Genomic DNA, 27,161 nt, shown 5'->3' with positions numbered 1-27,161 from the left:
GACTTTTTAGAACCTTCAAGATTACTTTTTTGTTAACCAACAAAGTTTTCACTTAATCATTTTCAGGTGTCAGAAGGCCTAAAATTCGCCCTTTAGGTCATACTAACACCATTTTCTGAACTGTTTGTGTCCAGGAAGAGCAATGGCTTCATTATTAATCAGTGGAGACACTGATTAGCCACATTTCCTCAGGCTACCACCAGCTTCTTCATCCCTCAAGCACCCTTGAGGCGAATGGGGTGGTGTGCTGGAGTCTCATCTCTACCTAACGTATCTACTTTTTCAGCTTGTTCATTTCATGGATAATAGGTTGTTGGAAGGAAAATTGCCAAGGTTTGACAACATTCCTTTAGGCCACACCAACTGAAGAGTATCTCTCAATAAGGAAGCAAATTAAAAACTCCTATATAGGCATATGATGTTTGATACTAAAACCAATAACAAAACCATGAGAAAAATAGATACAAAGAGCATCTTTCCTGTCACTTCCTGGTAAGTAACTGAAACAACCAGGGCTAAGACAATTCATCTCAGATCAGATTCTCCCTTCCTCTTCTAGCTCATTACTCACTTCCCCCTCACTCTAAGCAACTGTTTTGCTTTCTAGTAACCAGCATAACTTTGGTTTCAATATCCTCATCTACTAAGAGGACCAGATGTCATTTCTTTAAGGAGTCCCTTCTTTCTCACCACCCAATGAATACACTAGACAAGGAAGAGTAATGCATGTCACATACAAATAGGGCTTTTCTCAGAATTTTTCTCTTCTTTTTTTGGGTGGGGGTGGCAATTATAACTTTAGTTTAATTTTATCAAAGACAATGGAATGAGTCTATTTTTCAATAACAAAATTAAGTTGCTAAAAAACATATTGAATTTTTTTCACAAGTAAATAAAAATGTTTATAACAAAAAGAAATCAATGAGGAAGACCAAATTTGGAAGGAAAAATGTGACATCAGCAATATTTCTTATTTTTAAAAACAAAATACTACCACCTATTATTCTCCTTTTAAATTCTCCCATAAACTAGCCAATATAGGATATGCATTACTGTGAACATACATCTGTCATTCTTTCTTATTGCCTATGCATAAATCTATATTAGAGTTCACTTCGTATTAACACCAAACAAAAACATAATGATAACATTTTAAAAGCAAAGCACTGGTGTTCACCTTTAATAATACCAGGTACTGTGTTTTCTATATACTTACTCTTCATTTTTTGATATTGTTTTTCTTTACACTAAGACCAGGGTGGTTTAAATGAGAATAGTCCCCATAGGTTGATATATTTAAATTCTTAGTCACCAGTTGGTAGAACTGATTTGGGAAGTATTAGAAGGTGTGGACTTTTGGTAGAAGTGTGTCAGTGGAAGTCTATGCCAGGCCAGTGTGTGTCTCTGTGCCTATGTCTACTGTCTTTGTCTGCCCCTTGCTGCTTGTGGATAAGATGTAAGATATCAGCTATTGTTCCAGAGCCATACTTGCCTGCCTGCTGCCATGTTCCCTGCCAGATTGGTCATGGACTAAACAAACATCTGACACTATAAGCAAGCCCCAAGTTATATGCTTTCTTTTATAAATTGCCTTGACTATGGGTTCTCATTACAACAGCATAACAGTAACTAAAACAGACAGGGTGTTGTTATATAGCCAAACTAATGATCCTCCTGTCTCAGCCTTCTGAGAGCTAGTAAGCAGGGTGGAATTCTATGTCAGAAATATACTTGATTTTCAGAAAGTCATCAGGATTCCTTCTCTGTGCTGGAAATAGAACCCATGGCCTTGCACATGCCAGTCAAATGTACTGCCACTTGACAGTCTCACGACCTCCCTCCTTGTTAAATTTCATGTGAAGATTTATTTAAGCATTCTACTTTGCTATACATAACACATAAACATAGACTTGAAGTCATTTTGTTATTAAGTCTGATTCTCCAGCAAATTATTTAGTACCTTTTTGACTTTGCCCAGTTTACCCACAACTTGCCCCCAGTCCAGGTCTATCTTCTGCCATCCCTGCTCAGTGTTAACTAACTTTTCTCCTAACACTGGGACAGAAGACTCAGGTTCACTCTGGGTTTCCTCACAAATGCCTCAATGCGTTCTGTTCTGTCCCTTCTATTGAGAGGCACGAGTCAAATACAGTATAGACACATAAAGTGTCTTGACTTAAACAGTGGTTCTCAACCTTCCTAATGCTGAGACTCTTCAATACAGTTTCTTATGTTGTGGTGACCCCAAACCACAAAATTATTTTCATTGCTATCTCATAACTTAATTTTGGAACTATTATGAATCATAATGTAAATATGTGTTTTCTGATGGTTTAGGCAACCCCTGTGAAAGAGTCATCTGACCCCTCCTGAGGGGCTTGACCCTCAAGTTAAGAAACACTGACTTAAGACAACAGAATGGTTAATATTCAGGAAATGTTTTTAGTGACATATAAATTTTTTCTTCAAAGGATATTTTATGGTAGCTATTACTGAATATAAATGACCATTCTATAAGAATACATTTGGTTAGGTGCTTCTGAAATTTATTCCAAAAGGTATTTCTGGGGAAAAAAAGTGTTTCTTTCTCTTTTTTAAACCTAAGAAAATGGCACGCCACAGTTAACTTGGTCAAAGAGCTAATGCTGTTTCTCCTGTATCTTTTTAGCAAGTAGGTGTTAGTGTTATGGATCAAGACACTTGGAAGCTAAAAGCATACAGATAGAGAAAGCACTGGGGATAGGAAGAAACAGAAAAGCTTGATAGGAGGCTGTCTCAGGATAGGAGGAAATTGTAGTTGCTAGTTTTTGTATACAGGAATCAACTGTTCCTAAACATTCACTCCTGGGCTCCCTTGGACAACTTTATCACCCCTCTGGAGACCAGTCCATATTAAGAAATTGCTCTAGCAAGTGTCCCATGTGTTTGAAGACTTGGAATCCTCAAAATGGCCATATCCATGTCAAAATACCTACTAATTTATAACTTCTTCGCTCGGGTTTCTTCCCCTCCCTACAGTTGCACAGACTGGTTTGACAGAATTTTTATTCCTTGCATAATTGGTGTTATACTGAGACAGATATTTACTGGCTGGGCAGAAATTCTCTGTTTAATTAAGGTTATTTTTCTGTTAGTTTGTTGTGGTAGTTATAGGGCATAAGAATAGGAGATTCCTTCCTTTTTGATCTCAAAACTTAATTGTTTGGGTATTGGTGGGGGTTGGGGATGGGGTAGCACATAAACACACCTATGTAAAGTGTAGCCCTGGCAGAGCATAAAGGGAGATGATAGATTTAAACACAGCTTACACAAGTACCATCCAAAGTGAGATTTAAGGTGAGATGTTGCCAGCTAAACAAAGTCATCTTCAAAATAGGTTTAAATACATAGTTGGGTGAGACAGGGATTTTTGATGCTTAAAAGTTAGTGTTTCTGAGACTGCACTACATATTAATAACTTTATAATATCTCTTTATGCAAATTCATTCAGAAATGGAAAATTTCAGATATTAATAACTATAGGAACCTTTTCTGTGTTGTACAATAGTAAACATGTGTAGGTCCCAGTCAGAGAACCCAGGAGTCCCAGCTTCACTTGATGTGTGGTGTGTCTGCATGTCTGTCCTTTCTTCATTTCCTAACTGTCCCTGGCTGGGGTTCTAGGACTGAAACTGGGCTGGCCTCAGGGTGTAGTCCTTTGGGGGACAGGGGACAGATTTCTTAGTGTAGCCCTGTCTGCCCTGGAACTCATTATATTTGGTACACCAGATTGGACTTGAACTCAGAGATCTATCTGCTTCCTAAATGCTGAGATTAAAGGTGTATATCACCATACAAGATATCTTTAAAACTTGTTGTATGTATTCCTTTGCTTTCTTGGATATACTTACATATTTACCTCTTGCTGTATTTATTCTCAAACAAATTATTGTAGAAAAATTTTTGTCGGTGTATTTAGGTTTAACAAAGTACACAACCTTTTTTGAAAATCTGTTTCCCCAGGACAGGAAGAAATGTATGTTCAGTCAACAGTTCCTCATCATAGAACTAATACTGTCAATGACCTTTAACATCCATCCTTTCAGAAACCTTCAAGCTGCCTGGGATTATCATGCCTACTTGAATAGCCTGTTCTTTCCTTTGCTGCATCTCAGTGGTACAGCCCATCAGTTGGAGCAAAGCAATTAACATGTACATATTCAACATTGATGGCATTATAGTAATACTAATGTTATAGTAATACCATATATTCCTATTATATATATTCATAATATAATTATGATTATATATTTGCGATCATGAAAATATACTAATAATTATATATGATATATATCATTCATTATATAATATATGCAAGATATATAAACATTGTATATTAACTAATATAATAACATAATCATTATATTAATACTAATATTAAGTAATATGTACCAGACCCCAGTAGACATAGAAAATGTGTTCTAAATGTTTTCTCTTATGCAAATCTATGAAAAAAGTTCAACCGATAAAGAAGACATAGTAAGACATTAATAACTAATTTGTTAATTTATTAATGTTTAGTAATAATGTACTCCAACATATTATTTTAATTATTTGTTAATTTTGTAGAATGCAAACTGATCATACTTGCTTCCCATTCCTCCCAGCTCCACCCTCTCAACCCCTCCCAAAAACATACAAACAAAGAAAATCAGAAAAAACACCAAATCCAATTTGTGCTACCCAGCTGGAACATGGTCAAACTCCCAGTGACTAGCCCGTAAAAACAATGAGTCCTTCCCTGCCTCCTAACCCCCACATCCACCAGAAGTCATCAATCAACTAAGAAGAGCTACACTTCAGCATCTTTATCACAGTTTCTAAGGACTTTCAATAGTTTACTATCTGGACTATTTCTCTTTGTTTTTTTGTCTTGTTTTGGGAGTGATGGTTATCACAGAAGCCATGGTTCTCATTCTCTGTTACTGAGTCTGCAGTCATTGACAACACTGAAAAAGAAGCTTCCTAGTCTAAAGTAGCAGGTGGCTGCATGGACCACAGACTTCCAGCACAAATCTCAGACATCAACATGGCCTCCAGCAGCAGTGCAGACCACAGGAATTAACATGGCCTGCTGTAGCAGCAGAAATCACAGACATTAGCATGGAATTTAATTCCAGCACTTAGGAGTCAGAGACAAGTGAAGCTCTCAGTTCAAGGCCAGCCTGGTCTACAGAGTTAGTCTCAGGACAGCTAGGGCTACACAGAGAAACTCTGTCTATCTTGTCCTGGGATTAGCTCTGTAGTAGGCTAGCTTCAAACTCAGAGATCCACTTGCCTCTGCTTCGCAAGGACACGTAACACTGTAGAAGGAACAGCGGGCTGCTTCCCATTGCCTGGCTCCCAGCCACCGGCTAGCTTTACCCAAAATAATTACACAGAAACTGTATTCATTTAAACACTGCTTGGCCCATTAGTTCCAGCCTCTTATTGGCTAACTCTAACATCTTGATTAACCCATTTCTAATAATCTGTGTAGCACCACGAGGTGGTGGCTTACCAGGTAAAGATTCTAGCCTACATCCGTCTTGGGTTGGAGAAGCATGGCGACTGACTCACTTCCCTTCTTCACAGCATTCTGTTCTGTCTACTCCAACACCTATGTTCTGACCTATCAGGCCAAGCAGTTTCTTTATTAATTAACCAATGAGAGAAACACATAGACAGATGACCCTCTTCCATCATAACACCACCAAGTTAGCAAAAGCTGTAATTTACTGTAATTGAAAAATTGGGTTTTGAGGCATTTATTGGTCCTTTGAGGACCCAGATTCAGTTCCCAGCACCTACAGGGCAGTTCATAGAAACCCTTAAGACCAGTTCCAATGGATTTGATGGTCTTTGCTTGCCCTTGTGGGCAATGAACACAGATACATACAGGCAAACTACACATAAACATGAAATAAACTTTTTAATTTTTTGAAATCTTTTAAATTTTTTTCTAAAAATAAAAAAAAAACTTGGTTGGGTACTATTCTTTCAGCTTAATCAGCTTCTTTAATTTTCATAGAAATATTGCAGAACAGTTCTCTATCTTCAGACCCAGGCTCCCCAAGCAGTTTCCCTGCTGGTCTTATAAAAATCACTGTTTTTATTTTTTTGTTTGCTTGCTATTTTTTTCTATAGCAACATATTGCTACAGTCACTCAGAATACTTTTAGGTTTTGTACACCTACAGATCTGAGATTCTTTTCATCTTATCTGACATGTATCATAAAATACAGCCATAACTTTTTAAGTTTAACGTGGCACACCAACACCAGCATGAATTTCCAGTTTCTATACAGTTTCACTGACAAAGGGTCATTGATATAGATTTTAGCAATCTCAGCTTTCAAAATGTAATTTTATCTTTTCTTATTAAGTATAGAATTTTCACCAACCCTCCTTAAAAAAAATTGGTTTTACTTGTTATCTGTGATATTTCCTTGCATCCAAGTCTCTGGACCATGTATGTGCAGTGTCCAAGAGAGTTAGAAAAGGATGCTACATCGTGCAGAATTGGGGTTACAGATGTTAGTGAACCCCCACACGGTTACAGAAAATTGAGTCCAGGTCCTCTGAAAGTGCACCAAGTGCTCTTATCTGCTAAGTTACCTCTGCAGTCTTTCACCTATTCAGTTAAAAATCATCTTTGACATATACAATAGCCACCAACACTTCAATGCTTTGAGACATTATTCAGTCTGATAAGCAAGACAACCACTAAAAGCCTCAGAGATGGGCAACCTTTGAAGTACAGCTATGTTATACAAAGCAGAGTTGAGAATTTCAATATTTTATTACACTACTCACAAAGCATAATCTAAAATTTACAAATTGTTTATTTCTGGAACAATACATTTAAATATTATCAAACTATGGTTCTTCATGAATAACTGAAACTGGAGAAAAGGAAACTGTAAAAAAAAGAATAACTAATATATTGTGCTGATATTGCTTTCACCTAATGAGTTTATTACTAAAGAGAAATGGCATTAATGGCCCAGATGTCTTCAGTTAGCAAATTCTTTCATATACAAAGCAATAATACTTACATCTCTGTACCCGGAAATCAACAACCACTGCTCATCATTGCTTGAGATGAGTTGGATTTCACAGGAAGAACAAAGAGTTTACACAGTTACCTCTAGCTTATAGGTACTGATAACAAAAGTAACCGTGACTGCTGACTGCAACCAGAACACATGCTTTCTATTGGATTTCCACAATAGCTCATAGGCTGAGTTGCAGTACCAGAGTAAGCTTCTGGTGGTTTTAAAGAAATTAGCCCCCCCAAAGGAGTGGTGGTGTAGGACAATGGTCTGTATTCTGTCAATTATATTTTAAATAAACACTGATTGGCCAGTAGTCAGGCAGGAAGTATAGGCAGAACAACCAGACAGGAAGTAGAGGCGGGTCAAGAAGAACAGGTAATTCTAGGAAGAATGAAGCGCTTTCTGGGGTTGTGACCCTGCCACAGAAAAAGCAAGATGTGACTACCTTGCTGAACAAGGTACCGAGCCATGTGGCTAGCATAGACAAGAAAAATGGGCTAATATAAGTTATAAGTGTCAATAAGAAGCCTGAGCTAATGCGCCAATCAGTTTATAACTAATGTAGACCTCTGTATAATTTCTTTGGAACTTAACGATTATGGGAACCAGGCAGGACAAAAACTCAGACAACAGAGTGGCACTATTAGCAGGTGTGGTCTTGTTGGAGGAAATGAGTCACTGTGAAGGTGAGCCATAAGGTCTCATATATGCTCAAACTACCACCCAGTCTGACAGATTATTTCCTGTTGCCTGCAAAATGTACAACTCTCAGCTACTTCTTTAATATCATGTCTGCCCACACACTGTCATGTCTCACCATGATGATAATGGACTGAACCTCTGAACTGCAAGTAGCCACCACAATTAAATGTTATCCTTTACAGGAGTTGCTGTGGTCATTGTGTCTCTTCACAGCAAGAGAACCCTAACTCAAACAAAGGCTACATATCAGCTAACTAAGAGAAAAGTTATATAAGGACATAAAGTATATTGAGAAAGCCAAAGTCATCTGTTATATCAAAGCCACATTTCCAAAAGAGATTCTGACACGCATACACATCAGTTCACAGTGCAGAAGCAAATTTCCCCCAGAACTCTTATTTTATCCCATTTCTAGTCTCACATGCATAGCCATTCATTCACATAGTCTACCACTTAGTTTATGTGTAGGCCATGCAGCCTGAAGACAATTCAATTAATCTTACAAGTGACATATACAAGGAAAACAACAACAACAACAACAACAACAACAAAAAACCAGATGTGGCATTAAGATTTACAAAGTTACTGAAACTTTTTAACAAGTAAAATGCATCCTTCCTTAGCTACACCAGAATGAGGAATAAAGGGGTTTACATATGTTCCAATTCTAAACCTATCAATCAAACCCATGTTATTCCTTTGGGAGCTTATTTACATGCATATTTATCAGCCTCACATGCTAATTCCCTGCTGTTTTATGCCTGCAAGGCATGTTTATGAGTCATAATTGTTGATCTCATTTGATGTATTTTACTGAAGGAAGACATCATTCAGTTATGTGGCCTAATGTCAATGAGTTACAATGACCTGATCTCTTAAACACAACTTGCTCTTTAATCTTTATTAGAATATATCACTTACAGAATGGGAATATTTCACTAAACAAAAGAAAAAGTGTTTTTTATAAGGACTTCAGCTACTCATCTCATTTCTGATGCCCCTTAGTCCTCTCTGAACTGAACTGTAGTGGGAAAGCAAACTATGTTTCTCTTCAGTCACTTACTTTTCCTCACACCTACACAGCAGCACACCTCTCATAATCCGTCATTTTAATCTGCTCTACAATTCTTCCGTTTTCACACTGAACTATGTTCCTCCATTCATTCTCTTATAGTCCTTTCTCTCACTTTATACTCTGGCCATGGTTATCTGCTTTGAAATACCTGACAAGCAAGTTTTTTAATTTTTAATTTTTATTTTTTGGATGCACTTAAATGCATAGTTTAGGCAGGTATTTCTCCCAAAAAAATAGATTAACAGGGTAATTAACTATTTCCACAGTTATGCTTTCTCCTCAAAAGTAGTAATTACCCACTCAATGTGAACTATCCCCAATGTTTAAAAAAATACTATATGACAAGTATAAAAGACCACAATTTAGCACTGATATTGCGTATACAGTAAGACTTCATTACTTTGAAACAGATGTAGAATATCCTGAACTATATCTCTAAGTATAATTCTAAACTGGTATTGCAAAACAGCTTTACAGTAAAGGAGTGACAGATATACACTTATAATGTACACATAACTATATCACAAGGGATTTAAAATAAGCTTCTATACTAGTGTGATAAATTAGAAATAAATGTAAGAATGACTTTTGTAACTGAACTTCTTCTAAGAAAAATGGTTTATAGTTTCCACAGCTTAACAATTCTGAGTGACTAGTTTGTGGCTGAGATGTGTAAAGATGGTCACTTCTAGGTGACCATCTCACTACAGTGACAGCTACATGGCCTCACTACCTAGAAAACTGAAGCATAATGCGCATGGAGATTAAACATAGCATAAACAGTTTCTCTCTTTTCTTTTTTTCTATACTTACAAAAAAATACTAAAATGAAATCAAGCGGTGGTAGTGTACATCTTTAACCTCAGCACTCTGGAGACAGAGGCAGGTGAATCTCTGTAAGTTCAAAGCCAGATGGATCTACACAAAGAGATCCAAGACAGATTTTCAGACAGAGAAACCCTGCCTCGAAAAATCAAAAAAAACAACAAAACCCAGAAATATTAAAATGAATACTATTTTAAAAATGTAATTCAAGTACGTTAATGGTTAAGAGGTTTAAACTCTAAGAATGCAATGATATTGTCTTATTGTTAATCTTTTGCTATTATGATCAAAAATTTTTAAATTGGATTTAAAAGTATGCTTAAGAGAATTAAGAGAAAAAAATCAAATTGTGAATTAAATTGTTAAATTTCCCATCTCCTTAGTATAATTGCAGAAGAAGGGAAACTTGACAAATGATGGCACTAAACTAACATATTTAAAAACTATTTTGAGAGTTTCCTCCATGAGGACTATATTTATATAATTCCTTGTACAATCCTACATGACTAGGGACAGTGAGGAAATGAATAAATGACAAAGAGAGAGTAAAGTCTGGATGAGGGGTGTGTGGGGGGAGTGTTTTTCTAATAACCCCACCCCAGGAACCTCACTGTGTCTATAGATACAGTACAGGAGGTGGTGTTGGTTAGTCTCCTTAGATGGTCTCTGCAGGAGAGCAATCTCCAGCAGTGTTCAGTTATAAAAATTCAGAAGGAAGCTGCAATCCTCCCTGCCTGAACCTGGCCCATATAAGGAACTAGCTTTGCCAAGTACTCCATGGGTCCAAGGCCTTGGATGCTAGCATGGCATTGTGGTACCCATGTCAAAACAGAATTTAACAGAGGGTTTCACCTCCCCAGGACTTCCTCTGCTCCTTGCATTTCCCTCTTTCCCCCTCATTCCTCCAGTACTTCCTGTGTCCCCCTGGGTCCCTCACAAATTCAGGGCACCTTTTCCTTTAATAATCATTGCACAACATACAGACACACACAGAGGTTCAATAAAGTGGTTCTAGTGGGATCTCATTTTGGCTTCATGGTTTCTAACCAGCCATTGAAGTGGGCAAGGTTTACAGTACCAGTTATGCATTCTCTCCTATTTACTAACATTAATTTTTAATCAAGAGAAGTTGATGTCCAGTACATCTCAAAGTAGACTATCAGAGGATTTTAATTAATTTATTTTTTATTTCTTAGAAGTTATGTGTATTGAGTTGGGGATATAGCTTAGTCTTCAAGGTGCTTATTCCAAAAGAATAAGAATCCAAGTTGGGTACAGAGTAACGATATAAAACAGTAAAAATGTCATAGTAACACTCTTGCAATCCTGGAGTGGTACAGGGAGGTGAGTGGATTAGGCAATCTATACTAAGTGGTGAGTTCAAGGTCAGCAAAGATATTACCTCAAAAGAGGCAGATGTAGCTTATAGGGACAACATTCAAGACTGTCCCTCTGGCTTCCAAAAAGATGCATGCACACCTCTACACACACACACACACACATATTGAAAAAACCTACATGTCAATAAAATTGAATTTCTTTTTATTAAAGAGATAAAAAACAATCAAGTATATATAATTTGCTGTTACCAAAGGACAGAAGAATAGTGCAATTCTAACTACATGGAACAAGAAACGTACTCTTTAAAAAGCAAATAGCATGAACTATATCAACAAGGTACACTAGCAAATGTGGAACCAGGTTAAGCTAAAACCTTTTCATCAAATGCACTGCAGCTTTATGGATGATTTTTGATAGACAGACAGATAGAGCCTTGCCTTATTCATAATTTCTGAATAACGCCTTTCTGCCTGTGCTAACAACAATTGTAACGACCAGCTTAAATTACTTCTACCTTCTCCCATGCATCTTTTCCTATGGATCACTCACCAACATAATACATGCTATATTCTACTTATTAGTCTATCTTATCATCCATCTTTCAAAACAACTGTAAGCTTTTTCAAAAGAAAGATTCTGTTTTATGCCTGTATTGCTACCATGAATAACAGAACTTGTTAAGAGTATCTACTCCAAGAAGAGCTCAATATTCAAGTTGGCTGCATCTGGAGGAAGGCAAATATTACTACTTAGTCTATATTAAATCAAAATATGAATACTAGTAGAGCCAAGTCATCAGGGCATCATAACCCTGGTCATCTCATTAATCCCTACAATACAATGAGTAGAGCACTGCTATTCCCGTCAATTAAACACCACAATTTTAACCAAGAACAACAGCAGAAAGTTCAATTAATATATACAGAATATGAATAAACATTGGGTTGGGTGGTGGTGGCACATACCTTTAATCCCAGCATCAGAAGGCAGAGGCAGGTCTTCAACTTAAAAATTTTAAAACACACCTTTATGAATAACCTGAAACAAATGTGTAAGCTGAATCACTTTGGTCCCCTAACAAGTTTCTCCTAAGTTTATTCTTAATTTTGCAATAAGCTTTACAGCAATGTCTGATGAGAGGGAAAATGACATTGTAAACTTCATTCTTAAGTTTTTCTCCCAAAGTAACTGAGCTAACGCTGGTTGAGCTGACCTAACACTGAGAGCTAAGAAGAGGGCCTCCTGTGTTGACACACTCAAGGCGTACTTTCCTACTCCATAGCCTCTGTAGAAACTATCACTTACGTGTTCGCATTTCGAAATGCAAGGTTGACAGATTTACACTGGCAAATGCAATTTTAGAAAATAAACAATTTACTCATTCATCTGGACAGAATTCTGAGTTGAAACATTGAGGGAAAAAGGCGTCTTCAGAAACTCATCTATCTTTGTCCTTCATAAGTTCCACTATTTATTTTGCTATGGCAAAAGGAGAAACTAGGTCCTGTTTTATGTTTTTCTGCTTAACAATGATTTAGAATAAACAAGTTCTTTGCATCATACATGGACAATATGAGTGAAACTCAACAATGTATTAAAAGTTCTACATCTAAAAGCAAAAATAGTTGAAAGCTAAAAGTGCCATAAGTAAATGCAGACTGGGTAGGAAAGAACTCTGATTTTCAGGAGACAGAGGCACATACACTGTGTAGAGAGTAAGCATTTTCTACTGAACAATCTGTCCATTAAAATCTATTTGAATACATCTTAATAATCAAAGTAAAAAAAGGAAAATAGTTTTCCTTCAGAAATAATCTAACCAGAGGGCTACCAGGTAAGAACAGATGAAGACTTGGTAACTACTGTCATTAGAGGCATTATACCAAATAGTATCCCCTAAAGTGCAGAAAGAAAAGAAAGAAAGTGGCTATTTTCCTTCAAATTTTGACAATTTGATTTAAAAAAAAGATGATTTTGTAAAAGATAAAACTAATTTTATTGCTATTTAATGACTATTACTGCATGTGACTAATATAAAAGGTATTAGTAAGAAATTTTTCCATATTAAATCTACCCATTTTATACTTAAATTGCATATAAATTGCTTATAAATATTTCAAATACATTAACAGTTACAGACTATATCACTAACCCTTCAAAATAAGTAAGGATGTAATTCCTGTATGCTGACAAACTTTTCTAGGGTTTGTGAGGAAGAGAAGTTTTGTTCTGCCAGTGATTCTTTTATTTAATGATTTAGGGAATAAAGAGACAGAATCAATTACATTGTTCTTGAGGTCATAAAAGACTAGAAAATACTAATTTGTGTCATTCTTGAACATAACAGTCTCATTTCTTTCTCTAAATATGGAGCTAAATGTTAGTGTAAGAATATTCCTGGAAAGTTGCCTCTCAACTATGCTTAACGTCAGTGGCTAAATATCACTCTCGTCTTCCTTCCTTCAAGGAAAGAGCATAAGTCTCTGGAGTACACCTGAGAAACTAACACAAAAGACTCTGCCTCAGGAAGTATTAACGCAAACTGTTACAATGGCATTTCTTAGACACCAAATCTACAAGTATTCTTGATCAAGTCATTAGTAGTGCAATCACACATATCCTCTTGTTTCTATCTAACTAGAGTTTAGCTTGTTATCCAGTGTTTCTGCAGTCCTCACTCTTAGCTATTGTCTTCAAGTGAACTGCTTTGAGAACTTTTTTTTTTAGATCCCTTATATCAGTATGACTAGGTGTACTCTCATTTTAGTGCCTGGCTTCCTTGATTTAACAACATAATCTTCAGGTTTATCCATGTCAGAATGGTAGAATTTTTTCTTTATGAATGAAATATTGGGTGGTGTATATTAACCAGCAGACAGATATTAGTTTTCATTTCTTGGCGATTGTAAATAGTGCCCGTAATAAAAATAGAAGGTAGTTATCTCTCTATATTTTTTGTTTTGAGAGATTGTCACTATGTAACTCTGGCTGCCCTGGAACTCACTATGTAGAGAAGGCTGCTCTCTACCAGAGAAAGCCTGGCCCAGCCTCCAGTATGCTGAGATTAAAGATGTGTGTCACTATACATCTGGTAGATGTCTTTTGGACAGACTTACTTCTTTTCCTATGGATAAATACCCAGCAGTGGGAATGCTGGATCATGCTGAAGGTATAGGTTTTGCAAAAGGGTTTTTTTTGATTTGCATTCTCACAAAAAGTATGTGATGATTCTTTTTCTTCATTTACTAATCTGGATTGCCATGTTTAATGTTTATTGAAAAAAGCCATTTTCATGAGGTTTTTCTTTTCTTTTTTTTTTTTTTTCGAGACAGGGTTTCTCTGCAGCTTTAGAGCCTGTCCTGGAAAAGCTCTTGTAGACCAGGCTGGTCTCGAACTTACAGAGATCCACCTGCCTCTGCCTCCCGAGTGCTGGGATTAAAGGCGTGCGCCACCACCGCCTGGCTTCATGAGGTTTTTCTATTGCAGTTTTTACTTCCCTTTCCCTGAGGATTGATGATGTTGAACATTTTGCCATACCTCTTGGCCACTGTGTGAATACTTTTAAAAATAATTGTCAAATCAAATGCTGATTTTTAAATGTGTTTTCATTTTCTTTTTTGAAATAGTTTCTTTCTACTGCTGAGGTTTTATGCCCGTTATATATTAATGGCCATAGACTCCCTGGCATCTGTTGAAAATACTTGGTTGCAGGTATGTGCTTTTAATGTTAAACTCTCTTAGTTTGTTTCACTTGCCTACTCTGCCTTAGTTAGGGTCACTATTGCTGTGATGAAACACCATGACCAAAGCAACTTAGGGAGGACAGGGTTTATTTGGCTTACACAGCACTGTTCATCACTGAAGGAAGTCAGGACAGGAGCTCAAACAGCAGGAAACTAAAGGGAGAAGCTGAGAAACTTTTTTATGTTTTAGGATACAAAGTAAATGATCTTGGAATATATACTTTCTCTGAAAGCTGAAAAGGACTTGATTTTGTAGAAAAAGAAACTTTAAACCCTAAACATGAGTAACACATTTTAGAATGTAATACATACACTAAAGCAAATATGTAAATGTTTTGAATACAGTTTTCTTTAATTAATAGAAATATAATTAAAAATGACATGAATTATTCAGTTACGATGGGCAAATTAAAATGGCCCTGAAACATTTGTGTTTGCTTCACCAAGAAATGTTACAAAAGAATCAAAGGGAAGTTTGCCTCATTCTGGAACTTCTTTGTCATCATTAATGTATTCAGGTTTTCACAGCTGAAACTCCTATACTTTGAAAAAGTTTTCCATTACAGAAAACTCATATTTAGAGTTTAAGCAATGCTATCACATTACTATGACTAACATTTCTTTAAGTGTCCAGAACATCTTTTCTAAAACACAAAACAACAACAAAACTATTTTTGGTCTTTATTTGTAAATAAAAAAGGACGTTGTATTTAACCAAATGAGTTTATTTTTGGTGAAAACAGGAAGAAAAAACATCTTCACCAGGAAAGAGCTGTGTGGCTATTTTCTTTCATTACTATCTCTGTTTCTCAAATTGATACAAATGATCTCCTTCTGTTCTGTCTATCTGCCTGCTTTGCCTGTCCAACTAATTGTCAGGACTGGGGAGATCTCTGTATCTAAATAGAAGATGTGCAGTTTGTAACCTAGTTAATTTGCCTTATGTCCTACATGCCCTCAGTATGGTGTTCATTAAAGTCTCAGCTGTTTTTTTCCTATCAGTGGCAGCCCAAACATAGTCTTATTTTTCTTTGTTAAAAGGCCAGATTGTGCATAAATATACACCCAATGTGTGTGTAAGTGTGCATGGCATGCATATGTTTAAATGGCAAAATTTACCAAGCTTGTAAATGTTTCATCACTTCCCCTTAAAACTGGTATCTGAATAAATGAAATCTCTTTTTCATAAGACAGTACCTATTAGTCTTCTGAAAGAATTGTAATATAATATTACCTCTAAAATTACATTATAAATAAGAATTTCAATTTTGAATCAATGATGCAACTCAAAACCATTTCTTAAGGATCTTTTTTACATAAACTGAGCCTCTCATCTCCCATCATTTTCTGGAAAACTCTACATTTAATCTCAATTATTTTCATAGATTGAACTCTAAAACATATTAAATGACAAATTTTCTCTTTTGTCTCCCAACAACTATGAAGTGACTCTGACTTAAAAACAAGACTCAGAACTGCACATTTCAATGACTAAGTCATAACCCGAATTTCTGCTCTTATTAAAAAGTTCACTGACTTTTAAAATTTTAAATTTTTATTGATATATATGCAAATAATTGTGTTATTTTACAGCATCACATATTGCTGTACAGTATTAACACACACACACACACACACACACACATCAAACTAATCATTCCTAAATAATTAAGAATAGAATATACAAAAATATCAAGTATTAGCTGGGCAGTGGTGGCGCATGCCTTTAATCCCAGCACTCGGGAGGCAGAGGCAGGCGGATCTCTGAGTTCGAGGCCAGCCTGGTCTACAAGAGCTAGTTCCAGGACAGGCTCTAGAAACTACAGGGAAACCCTGTCTCGAAAAACAAAAAAAAAAAAAAAAAATCAAGTATTGAATATATTATTTGAGAAGTTTATCAAAAGATTTATTTTTAATTTGTTACTGAATTACTTGTGATCTTAATTTTAACATAAAGTTAAATTTTCATTACTAAATATTTAAATATTATAATATTATGCCTGACAACTACATTAAAAATAATTTAACCTAAGAGCTAATAAACATTGCCTTTGTATTAGTTTGTCATATTATATATTAAATCATAGTAACTATTAAGAACTTATGCAAAAATAACTGTTTTAAAATCATAATTTTATCCCATGAGTTTCTCTCAAAATGAATAGTTAAAGAAAATGTCTCTCAGCCATTATGGGGTTAGCAAGAAAACTGGCTCTAGAGAAATACCCAGGAATCCACAAGGATGACCCCAGCTAACACCCTAAGCAATAGAGGAGAGGGTGCCTGAACTGGCCTTGCCTTGTAGTCAGATTGATGACTATCTTAAATGTCACCATAGAACCTTCATCCTGCAACTGATGGAAACAAAGGCAGAGACCCACATTGGAGCATTGTATTGAGCTCCCAAAGTCCAGTTGAGAAGTGGGAGGAGTGAATATGAGCAAAGAGGTCAAGACCATGATGGGTACACCCACTAAAACAGTCTACCTTAGCTAATAGGAGCTCACCAACACAAGCTAGACTGGGAAGGAACAAGCATAGGACCAAACTCGTTCCTCTGAATGTGATTGAAAATTGCATGGCTAGGGCAGACTGAGGGGCCACTGGCAGTGGCTCCAGGATTCATCTCTATTGCTTGTACTGGCTTTTTGGAACCTATTCTCTTTGGATGGATACCTTGCTCAGCCTAGACAGACTAGAGAGGGCCTTGGACATTTCCCCAAAGCAATGTGCCTTACCCTTTCTGAGGAGTGGATAGGGGTTGGGGAGGGGTGTAAGTGGAAGGAATGGGAGGAGGAGAGGGAGTGGGAACTTGGATGGGTAGGCATAATTAAAAAAATAGTTTATTTTCTTTTAAAAATAATAATAATAATTAAAATTAGAAAAAAGAAAATGTCCCTCTTATGTGAACATATTGTCCATATCTTCCCTCACTGGAATTACTTAAAGAACCAAAGGTCAAGTTCCACTCTTAATGTCTAAGCCTTCCCTTCCCCAGTTTATCCCGAAAGACACAAAGAGTAAGGGATTCAATACTACTTCATTACAAAATGATGTGGAACATTACTTTTCAGAATGAAACCTGATGTCATATTTGGGAAAAACAGTAAAAACAAAAAACCTAAGGTTAGATTACAAGATCAAAGAACTCAAGGGCCTCTGACATACTGAGAGCTGATGTACTCTCTGTGCCTTAACTGAAAGAAAAAGACTAAAACATGAGGTTAGACTAGTGGAGACTGGAGAATATAAAAGCAGTAAAGAACCAGGGAGATCAGAAGGTGGTTGGCTCGAAGACAGATGAACAATGTGGCCTATGAACTGCACTGTACCTTCTCTAGGTTCTGACAAACGACGATGACATATCCTGTAAAGCAATGACTCTGGTTCCTTTTCTGCTCTGTCCGTTTTCAGTTTCTTCTTACTCTTTCAACAATATGTTGACTATCCTGGAAACATTGAACTTTAAAGAGAAGCCATGTCTTATTGTTGAAAAGTGATTAGATAGATGTAGAGGTCTTCTAGGGTGTTCTTTTAGTCAATGTACAGGCTTGGGAATTGCTTCTGAAATGGTATAGCTGTAACACAAGGTAAACTGATCTTGACTTCCAAGAAAGATCAAACATTTCAAATGCAAATGGCATTATTTCAAAAAGGTACAAGACAATTTCCAGAAAACACAGAGAATGTTAAGAATAAAAACTACAATATGAGATGTGCTAGCTCATGCCTATAATCCTGGCACTCAGGAGGCAGAGAAAGGTAGACACACCTGTGATTTAGAAGCCTGGCTGGATTACAAGGAGAGTTTCAGGCCAGTCAGGGTCCCATATAGTGAGACCCCGTTCAAAAGTAAGTAAATAGTACAAAAACTAGCAAGGGTTGAGAGAAAACCAATTAATGCTTTAATAAAAGGAATCTATTTCTGATGTGGCAGTCCCTTGTGTGTGCTGTGATTACCATTAATGAATAAAGAAACTGTAGGACCTATAGCAGGGCAGAGCTTAGGTAGGCAGGGGGAAGCTAGGCTGGATGCTGGGAAAAAGAGGGCAGACAGAGTAAGAGAGAAGCCAGGTAGCCCACTGGAGCAGGATAGAACTTTAGTCGATAAGCCACAGCCACGTGTCGATACATAGATTAATAGAAATGGGTTAAATTAAGATTTAAGAGTCGATAAGAAGATAGAGTTAATGGGCCAAGCAGTGATTTAATTAATACAGTTTCTGTGTGATTACTTCGGGTCTAAACCAGACAGGCAGCTGGGAACCAACAAGCGCCCTCCTTTGCAACATGTTTCTCTATTTAAATCTATTGTGGATACAATTTGTAATGAGGAAGAGGAGAAAGGAAAGAAAAAGTAGAGCTGTGGAAGTGGGGCGGGCACAGGATGGAAGGAAAGAGAGAGTTACTAGGGAGGGTATGGAAGCTGACGGAAAGTAGAAAAAAAGACAGTTTTGAATCTCGATGGAATGAGATGTAATTAACTTTTCACTCTGTGCATCCTCCAAGATTCTCACATTTTTCATTAAATATTTAATACCTAATTACCTGTTACATATGTTCTATTTTTAAATTTGTATCTTTATAAATTTTTCTCTTAGTAATGGGCCAAAAGGATAGACACCTAAAGTAGCAGAAATTTAGTGAATTGATTAAACTAGACCAAAGAGTCTCAACACTGAAGGTGATAGAGGAGAAATTGGGAAGTAGCCTTCAATGCATGGGCACAGGAGACCACTTCCTAAATATAACCTCAGTAGCACAGACAATAAGAACAACAATAAATAAATGGGACCTCCTGAAACTGAGAAGCTTCTGTAAAGCAAAGAACACAGTCAAAGACAAAAAGGCAGCCTACTGAATGGTAAAAGATCTTCACCAAACCCACATTAGACTGATCTCTAAAATATATAAAGGACTCAAGAAATTAGATGTTAAAATTCTAAATAATACAATTAAAAAAATTATATTCAGTGATATGGATCCTACCTATTTATAAATATGCTGCTCGTTCAAAGGACCTAAGTTCACTTCCAGCAGGTATATCAGGTAGCTCACAACTCCCTGTGGTTACAGATCCAAGGAAACTAATAGTGCTTTGGGGTCTCCACAGATACCTACATATATGTGCCATACACTTACACAGAAACACTCCCATATCCATAAACAAAAAGAAGTATTTTCTTGAGAGACTCACAAGAGTGGTAAACTATTTTGTATGTTCTTCCAAGAAACATTTTCAGAATTCAAGGTAAGAAAATACCCAGATTAGTATATAAAGCCGAAGTCCTTTTGAGAATTATTTTGTATATTTTATATTGTACAAATATATACATTCTCCTCCACTAAGGTAGTTAAGTGAGAGTGACTTTATTATATTCTTAAATTGAAATGCTACAGCAATAGTAAGCAAAGACAAAATTAAACTTAACACTTCTAAAGCTGTCCAGGACACGTTCCCTGCCCTAACAATTACTAACAACTTTTTAATACTATTAACACAATGATAAATAGGACATAAAACGGCAAGCATGAAAACTACCAAGAAATGTTTTATTTACATTTTTGCAAGCTTTGCTTTCTGATTTTCCATGTGTCTTCCAATACTTTATAGCTAACAGCTCTTGTACAAAAATTAGTTAGGCCATTAAAAGTTTTTCTTTAATAGAGGTAAGAATTCATTACTACATTTTTCTATGTGAAGTATGCTATTAAATAATAGCTTGTACACTAATTAAAGCAAAAGTAATTGTGAGAACACATTGACATTGTTAAAGTAAATTAGTCAATTTGCTAATAGTTTCATTTAAAGTGACCCTAATTGTATTAATTGTGATACTAGCAAATTAAATTGAAGAGCATTAAACACATTCTTCTAATATTTCCTAGAGGAATGAATTCTCCCTTACATCAGCAGGAGGAAAATAATGATTCCATGCCCTCCTTGCTCCAAATAAAACTTGCAGATGTACAAGTTCACTTGTCCAAGTGTACACATACTGGAATGCACACCTCGGAACAAACATGAAAGGTGTTGCTAGGTTGCATACACTCATAATGTTTTAATAATATGGTTACATGCTATAAAATGAATCATAAAAAGAATCTTCAGATACATGTGAAATATCATAGCATCATTTATTCCATGACTAACAAAACCTATTTCACCATTAAATTGCTCAAACTAAGTTATTAAAATGTTGAGGAAATAAACATATTCCTTTGTAAGACAGCAACATGAAAACACATTTTAAAGATATCTAAAATCATAACAGAGCCATCACTTAATGCCATCAAGTCAGAAGGCTATATCTCCCCCATGAAGAACTTATAGGGTCCACCGACATAACAGTATGTTAGATAATCATTTAATAATTCTAAGTTTATACAAAATGAATCTACATTTCTTGGCCAGCTTTACAAGTACTCCCTAACCTAGCCTATTCTATGCCATTTTGCTAATAGTTAGCCTTGGTGCCAAGTAAATAGAAAGCTTCCTTCCTATCAAGTTTACTCCTTTCCTGGGGACTTACTTTCTACAAACTCTTTGTTTAGAGACCTGGCTCTCCTCCCACAGACACCATCTTTACATGCCTGGAATCCTGTCTGTCATTCACATACAGCAAAATCCTCAATTTGTTTGAGGACTCCTGACAATTCTAAGTACTCATTGCAGTACTATCCTATTTTAATTGTTAACACTGATTTTATCCCCTTTATTTCTGTACTTAATTCGTCAATGTTTATTATTCTCAAAGAGTAAAATGTGACTTCTGATGGGCAACCAAGAGATCTACAGAGCTAGTTCTAGGACAGCCAGGGTTACACAAAGAAACCCTGTCTCAAAAACTAACCTAACCAAACCAAACCAAACAAAACACCAAACCAACCAATCAATCAAAGAACCATGTCAATAGCCTGTAATGTTTGGGGTCTCTGGGGCATCTAAATTGAGAGGAGGTATCCCACACCTGGCACTGGGTTTTGTATTTACCAACCTATGGCTTCAGGGAGGAACATTATCCCCTATAGGGTAACTCCCATGAAACTCTTTAAAATGATATGTAAAGCTCTTAAAGTAGCAGGTCTCCATGTGACTTCCCGAACCCTCCCGCACTTTTATCTTCCTTTTTCCTTCATACACTCACATTCTACTATACCCTCCATTAATATCATTCCCCACCAATGGCTCGAGTTTCCTGAATTCTACAGGTTAGAATTTTCTGTTTCTTGCATGTTAGAAACACAAACATAAAGATTTGATACTAATGTCAACATATGGGTGAGAAAATGAGACCACTTTTTCTCTGGGTCTCGCTTACATCATTTGGTAAGATACCCAAGACCAACCCTGTCTACATGGGAGGCAGCTAGCTGCTGAGAGCAAGAGAATCCCTTTTCTTTAAGGGCGTGGACCTTGGTATGTCCACAAAGATGCAGCGGATGGCATCACACCCACAAGTTTATGAGCAGCACAAATTGGGCCTAAAAGATTATTACAAAGAAACAAAAAAGAGGACACAAAACTGGGGGTTGGAAAGGTGTAGTACTGGAGATAGTGAGAGAAAAAGAAGAGCTGAGTATGATCAAAACACACTGAATGAAGTCCTCAAATAATTAATAAAATTATATTTTTAAATGTAAATTTTATAAAAGGAACAATTTACTGTTCAATATTCTTTCCCTAGATACTAAACTTTCAATAAATATTTTATATGAATAAGCTAATACTAGGTACATGGTCTACGTGCTTTCTGTTTAATAGTAAACATTACTTTAACCCCAACACTCAGCAGGAAGAAGCAGACATCTCACTGTGGGTTCAAGACCACCCACCTTGCCTATATAGTGAGTTCCTGTCCAAACAGGGCTATATAATGAGATTACAAGGCTTAGTTAAAAATAACCATTTTCATATGAGTTATCATTTAAAGTCAGACGGTAAGGACAAATAATTTTGAAAACCAAAAAGAAAATCTGTGTATTGTTTTCTGTGGAATTTTGGGTATGTGGACAATCATTACTCTTTGAGCAAAGACTCTTGAATTTAAGGTGGTAATTTAAACACATGACAAAACATGCCGAGGCACAAATATTCCATAATATATTTCTATACTATTTAACATTTAGGAAAATAAGATCAAAAGTGTAGTTAATATGAAAAATGTGCTCTAAGGTGTCACACATATGTTGGGGCAGTTCTTTTTCTTCTGCAGTGAAAATAAAATATGTAGCTTTCTTTTTCTAATCCCATTTTTCACCAAATTTTAAAAGAATGCTCAAAATCATTTAATAGTACTGTTTCTTTACAAATGTTGGACTCAGATTTGATAAAATAGAAGAATGCTTTAACTAGTGGAATTGCTAACATGGTTGATTTTAATTGCAGATGAGTCCAGGAAGAAAACAACTAATCCAAATGGGTACCTTACCCCTACAGTCTACTGCAGAAATGTACAAAAGCCTTCAAAATCCTTCAAAAATCCCAATGCAAGACACAAATTAAACGACAAAGGTGATGATTAATCAAGTAAATATAATACATAATTCTTTCTGTGTGTGCAAAATGAAAACTTAAGATGCTAAAATAAGTACTTGATGTACAATGTTTACATATACAACACACAAAACTGACTATGGTTAGTAACCTTTATGGCTTAGAAAAAACAGATATTTACATATCTTTCTTTCCTTATGTGCCTGCATGTCTGTGTGTTTTGTATATATTTTTAACAGTTGACAGCTGTTTTAGAGCATACAGAGATGCCAAGCTGAATGAGGGTCTTGATTACTTCAAGATTAGCTATCTAAAGTTTCTATTCATTTTAAGTGTTGTTAGTTGGAAGAGTCATTAGTCACTTCCTTGTCTCATAGAACATCAGCATACATTTACATTGTTAATGAACATTTGGGGTAAATGAATTAATGGCACTTTAAAACATCAATTCAGTCCTAATAACTTGGTATGTCACAGAAATGTTAGGCTAGGATATAAATGAAAATCCCTTTCAGTAAAGGTAACTACACATTCTTTTAAACAATATAAGATAAAATTAACTTAAAATGTTTTTAACCAGGTTAAAAAAATGTTCAATATTTAATGAAATGGCCCAGAGAAAAATATTCACTTAAAACACAATAGAAAATGATCTTCTCAAATAAGCATATAAACAAGAAATATTCTGAAAAGTACTGGCAAAATTATTATGTATACTTCTAATAAAATATATATTCCCTTTTAAAGCATTTATGGAATTACGAGTACTTACAGGTATAAATTTAAGGGAAACATCAGTATAATAGCTTTGAGGCTTTCTAACAACATATTGAGACACTTCAACTAAAATAATGCAAATTAATTTTCATATTACCAAAATTTAGACAGCAGTCTTTTTAGGTCTTTTTGTAACAAATAAAAAGTAAAAATACAAAATAATTTTGAAGGGCAAAAGGTGCTATTTTCAGCAAAAAATATCAATGGCATTTATAGTGTGTATAAGACATTAAAGAGTCTTACACACATACGCACACACACACCATCAAAACAGACAAACAAACAAACAAACAAACAAGCTTCATAAAGAGTCTTTGTTCTATAGAAGTAACCATTATAGGAGTCAATTTTTAAATTACCAAAATGTCATGGCAGAGCTTAACAAACTGATTGGAAATAGATCTTATAACCCTGACATATACATTTCATGAGTGAAAAAAAAATTAGTCAATTGAGCAAGGGACTTTATTAAGTGTTCAATGAACTACTCAAGCATAAGAATACGGCTTCAAAATGTTCTTAAACTAATGTTCTTTAACAAGTCTACCATTAAGTAAATATGAAAAAATAATATTTAATTATGACACACATATATATAGTTGAAGCACTTTAAAAAGTAAAATATCAATAATGAACACCTTTCAATAATCTACAATTTAACAATATTATTACACATATCTATGAGTGTGACACAATTTCAATTTTTTACAAAAAAAGATATATGTGAAACACTACCAAAATTTCATCTTAGAATTTAGCAGAATTTAATGTGTGTGTGAGAGGGAGTGGGGACAAGGGGTAGATTAACTGAAAAGTCAATACCAACAGTTTATGATTCTTCAAAACGTGTTTGACAAAGGGCATTTGGTATTTCAAAAAAAATGTATATACTAAAGGCACTGTCGAGAATATAACTTTTGCTAATGCACATTCTACCTTCAATACAAGAAAACTATTTCTGATGTTCATTAGCATCAAGAATATTTTATACATACCTAGCAAAATATTCTGATTAGCTTCATAGAAAGGATGACACCTATAGTGAGAACAGAACTTACCAAAGTCCCTCTGTTATTTTCCCAGCATATGCAAATAGCATCTGCACACAAAACTTACCTCCAGACTTATGTGAATAGCTGGACAAGGGGTCAATGCCTACTTCTTGTTCTTCTGACTGCAGAGGATGTCTAGTTTCAGATATGGACTGATACATTGCATAAAGAGGAAACAGTCACCAAAAGTAATTACCTAGATGAAAATCCAAAGAAAAAAAGATTAATTTTTCTTATGTAAGTGAGAAGGAATACTAGGCATAATGAAATTATTAAAAGAGCACGGTAGACATCAACAAGTTTTCTGTAGGCTACAAGGGTCTATTAGTACACTTGTACAAAAAAAGTGTCAAAAAATTCCATGCCAACAATGCTTTAAAAAAAATCTAGACTTCATTTATAACCTTTTTTTTGATGTGGGCTCACATTTATTTTTAGTAATTTATATAAACAGCTTACCTGAAAGTTTTTGAAATCTCATATTTATAACATTTGTTTTAGAAAGCTATACACAGCTGGGTGGTGGTGGCACACACCTTTAATCCCAGGACTTGGGAGGCAGAGGCAGGCAGATCTCTGAGTTCAGGACCAGCCTGGAATACAAGAGCTAATTCCAGAAACCTGGTTAAAAAAAAAAAAAAAAGCTATAAGCATTAATTAGGACATTCAAAATATAAAAATATAGCCAATGAAAATAACTCATAATATTATTTAAGAAACTCATAATATTATTAAGAAAAAGCATTGCTAATATTGTATGGTATTATACTTAAGCATGTCTTTAGTCTGGACATTTAGGGTACATATTTTCTATGTGATCAACCAAGTAAATCATACTGATATGTAGAACTATTAATAAATTACATAATTATTAAATTACCATGAGTGCTGTCCTTGTGTCTAAATTGCAATTTTTAATGGATCTTATTACTACATTATATATTTATCACAATTTATGTAACCAATTCATCAATTTATATACTAATTTCATCAATTTTTATTCAAAATTGTGTAAGTATCACATTTTTTAATTTCAAGAGCAGTGGGAGTATAAAATGAGAGAAACTGAGAAAATTTAGTAAGTAAGCAAGTCCAATGAAAATGATATCTAATAAATAAGAAAATAGTTAATTTGACAAGATTTAGTGTTTAAATATGGAGCAGGCTTCAGAGACAGAACCACCCAGATCCTTATTAACCTTTCTGCAATTTAAAATGAGACTCTATCCTGTCTGTTTTAGCTCTAAAATCCTTACCTTGTAAAATACTCCTGTGGCTTTTCTGGTTTTTGTCAGAACAATTCAGCTCCATTGCTCACCCACAATGACAACCCAGTGTAAATAAGCCTTACTCCCTTGCCATTATGTCTAAACCAAAACTAGTAGAAAGGGAAAATAGAAAACATATAGTGAAAGCACTGATTGATTTTGTGACCCTGACACAACTAGAGTCACTTGGAGGAGGGGCATCAATAGAGCAGCTGTCTCAAAGGCCATGCGAGCGCACCTGAGGGGAGTTTACTTGATTGACTGATATGGAAAGACTCACACTTTTATGGGAGATTATGACAATGGTTCTAGGGTATAAAAGAAAGCAAGCGGAGCAAACCATGGGGGAGCAAGTCAGACATCAGTGTTCTTCCATGCTCTCTGCTTCAGTTCCTGACTCCAGGTTTGTGTTTGGGCTCCTGCCCTGGCCTCCCTTGAGGAAGGAGTCTAACTGATAAAATGCTATAAACTCTTCCATCCCCAAGCTGCTTTACGTCATATGTTATCACAGTGACAGAGAGGCAAACTAGACAGGGAACATGAAGCAGGATTTCCTAAACCCCCCCCCCCCCAAAAAAAAAACCAACCTCATGTATCTAAGATAGTTGTTACAGTTTACTAATGTATAGTCAAATCAATAAACTCATATAGAAGGAATTTTGGAGAATAGAATCCAAAAACAGGATAACAAAATACAGAGGATGTTATAGTATAAAACAGAATCAAATGATTGAATTCAAGATAACAAACAAATGAAGACAAAGTCCTCTACTGTAGACTAAAATATGACCAGCAGGTATTCTTA

At 35.6% G+C, this 27,161-nt stretch overlaps 1 protein-coding gene across 4 annotated transcripts in view; it reads right to left on the bottom strand.

The window, feature by feature from the left end:
• Tbc1d5 (TBC1 domain family member 5) overlaps nucleotides 1-27,161 on the bottom strand; it is a 466,882-nt gene that overhangs the window by 282,430 nt on the left and 157,291 nt on the right. For all 4 annotated transcript variants that reach the window (XM_038341979.1, XM_038341980.1, XM_038341981.1 and 1 more), the window contains one exon: nucleotides 25,153-25,284. In XM_038341979.1, the coding sequence (XP_038197907.1) occupies nucleotides 25,153-25,249 (97 nt within the window). In that variant the 5' untranslated portion in view covers nucleotides 25,250-25,284. The remainder of the gene's footprint in view (nucleotides 1-25,152; nucleotides 25,285-27,161) is intronic.

This window comes from Arvicola amphibius, chromosome 9, assembly GCF_903992535.2.
Source record: "Arvicola amphibius chromosome 9, mArvAmp1.2, whole genome shotgun sequence".
In the NCBI taxonomy this organism is placed as follows: Eukaryota; Metazoa; Chordata; class Mammalia; order Rodentia; family Cricetidae; genus Arvicola; species Arvicola amphibius.
This window is presented reverse-complemented; position numbering and strand designations above follow the sequence as displayed.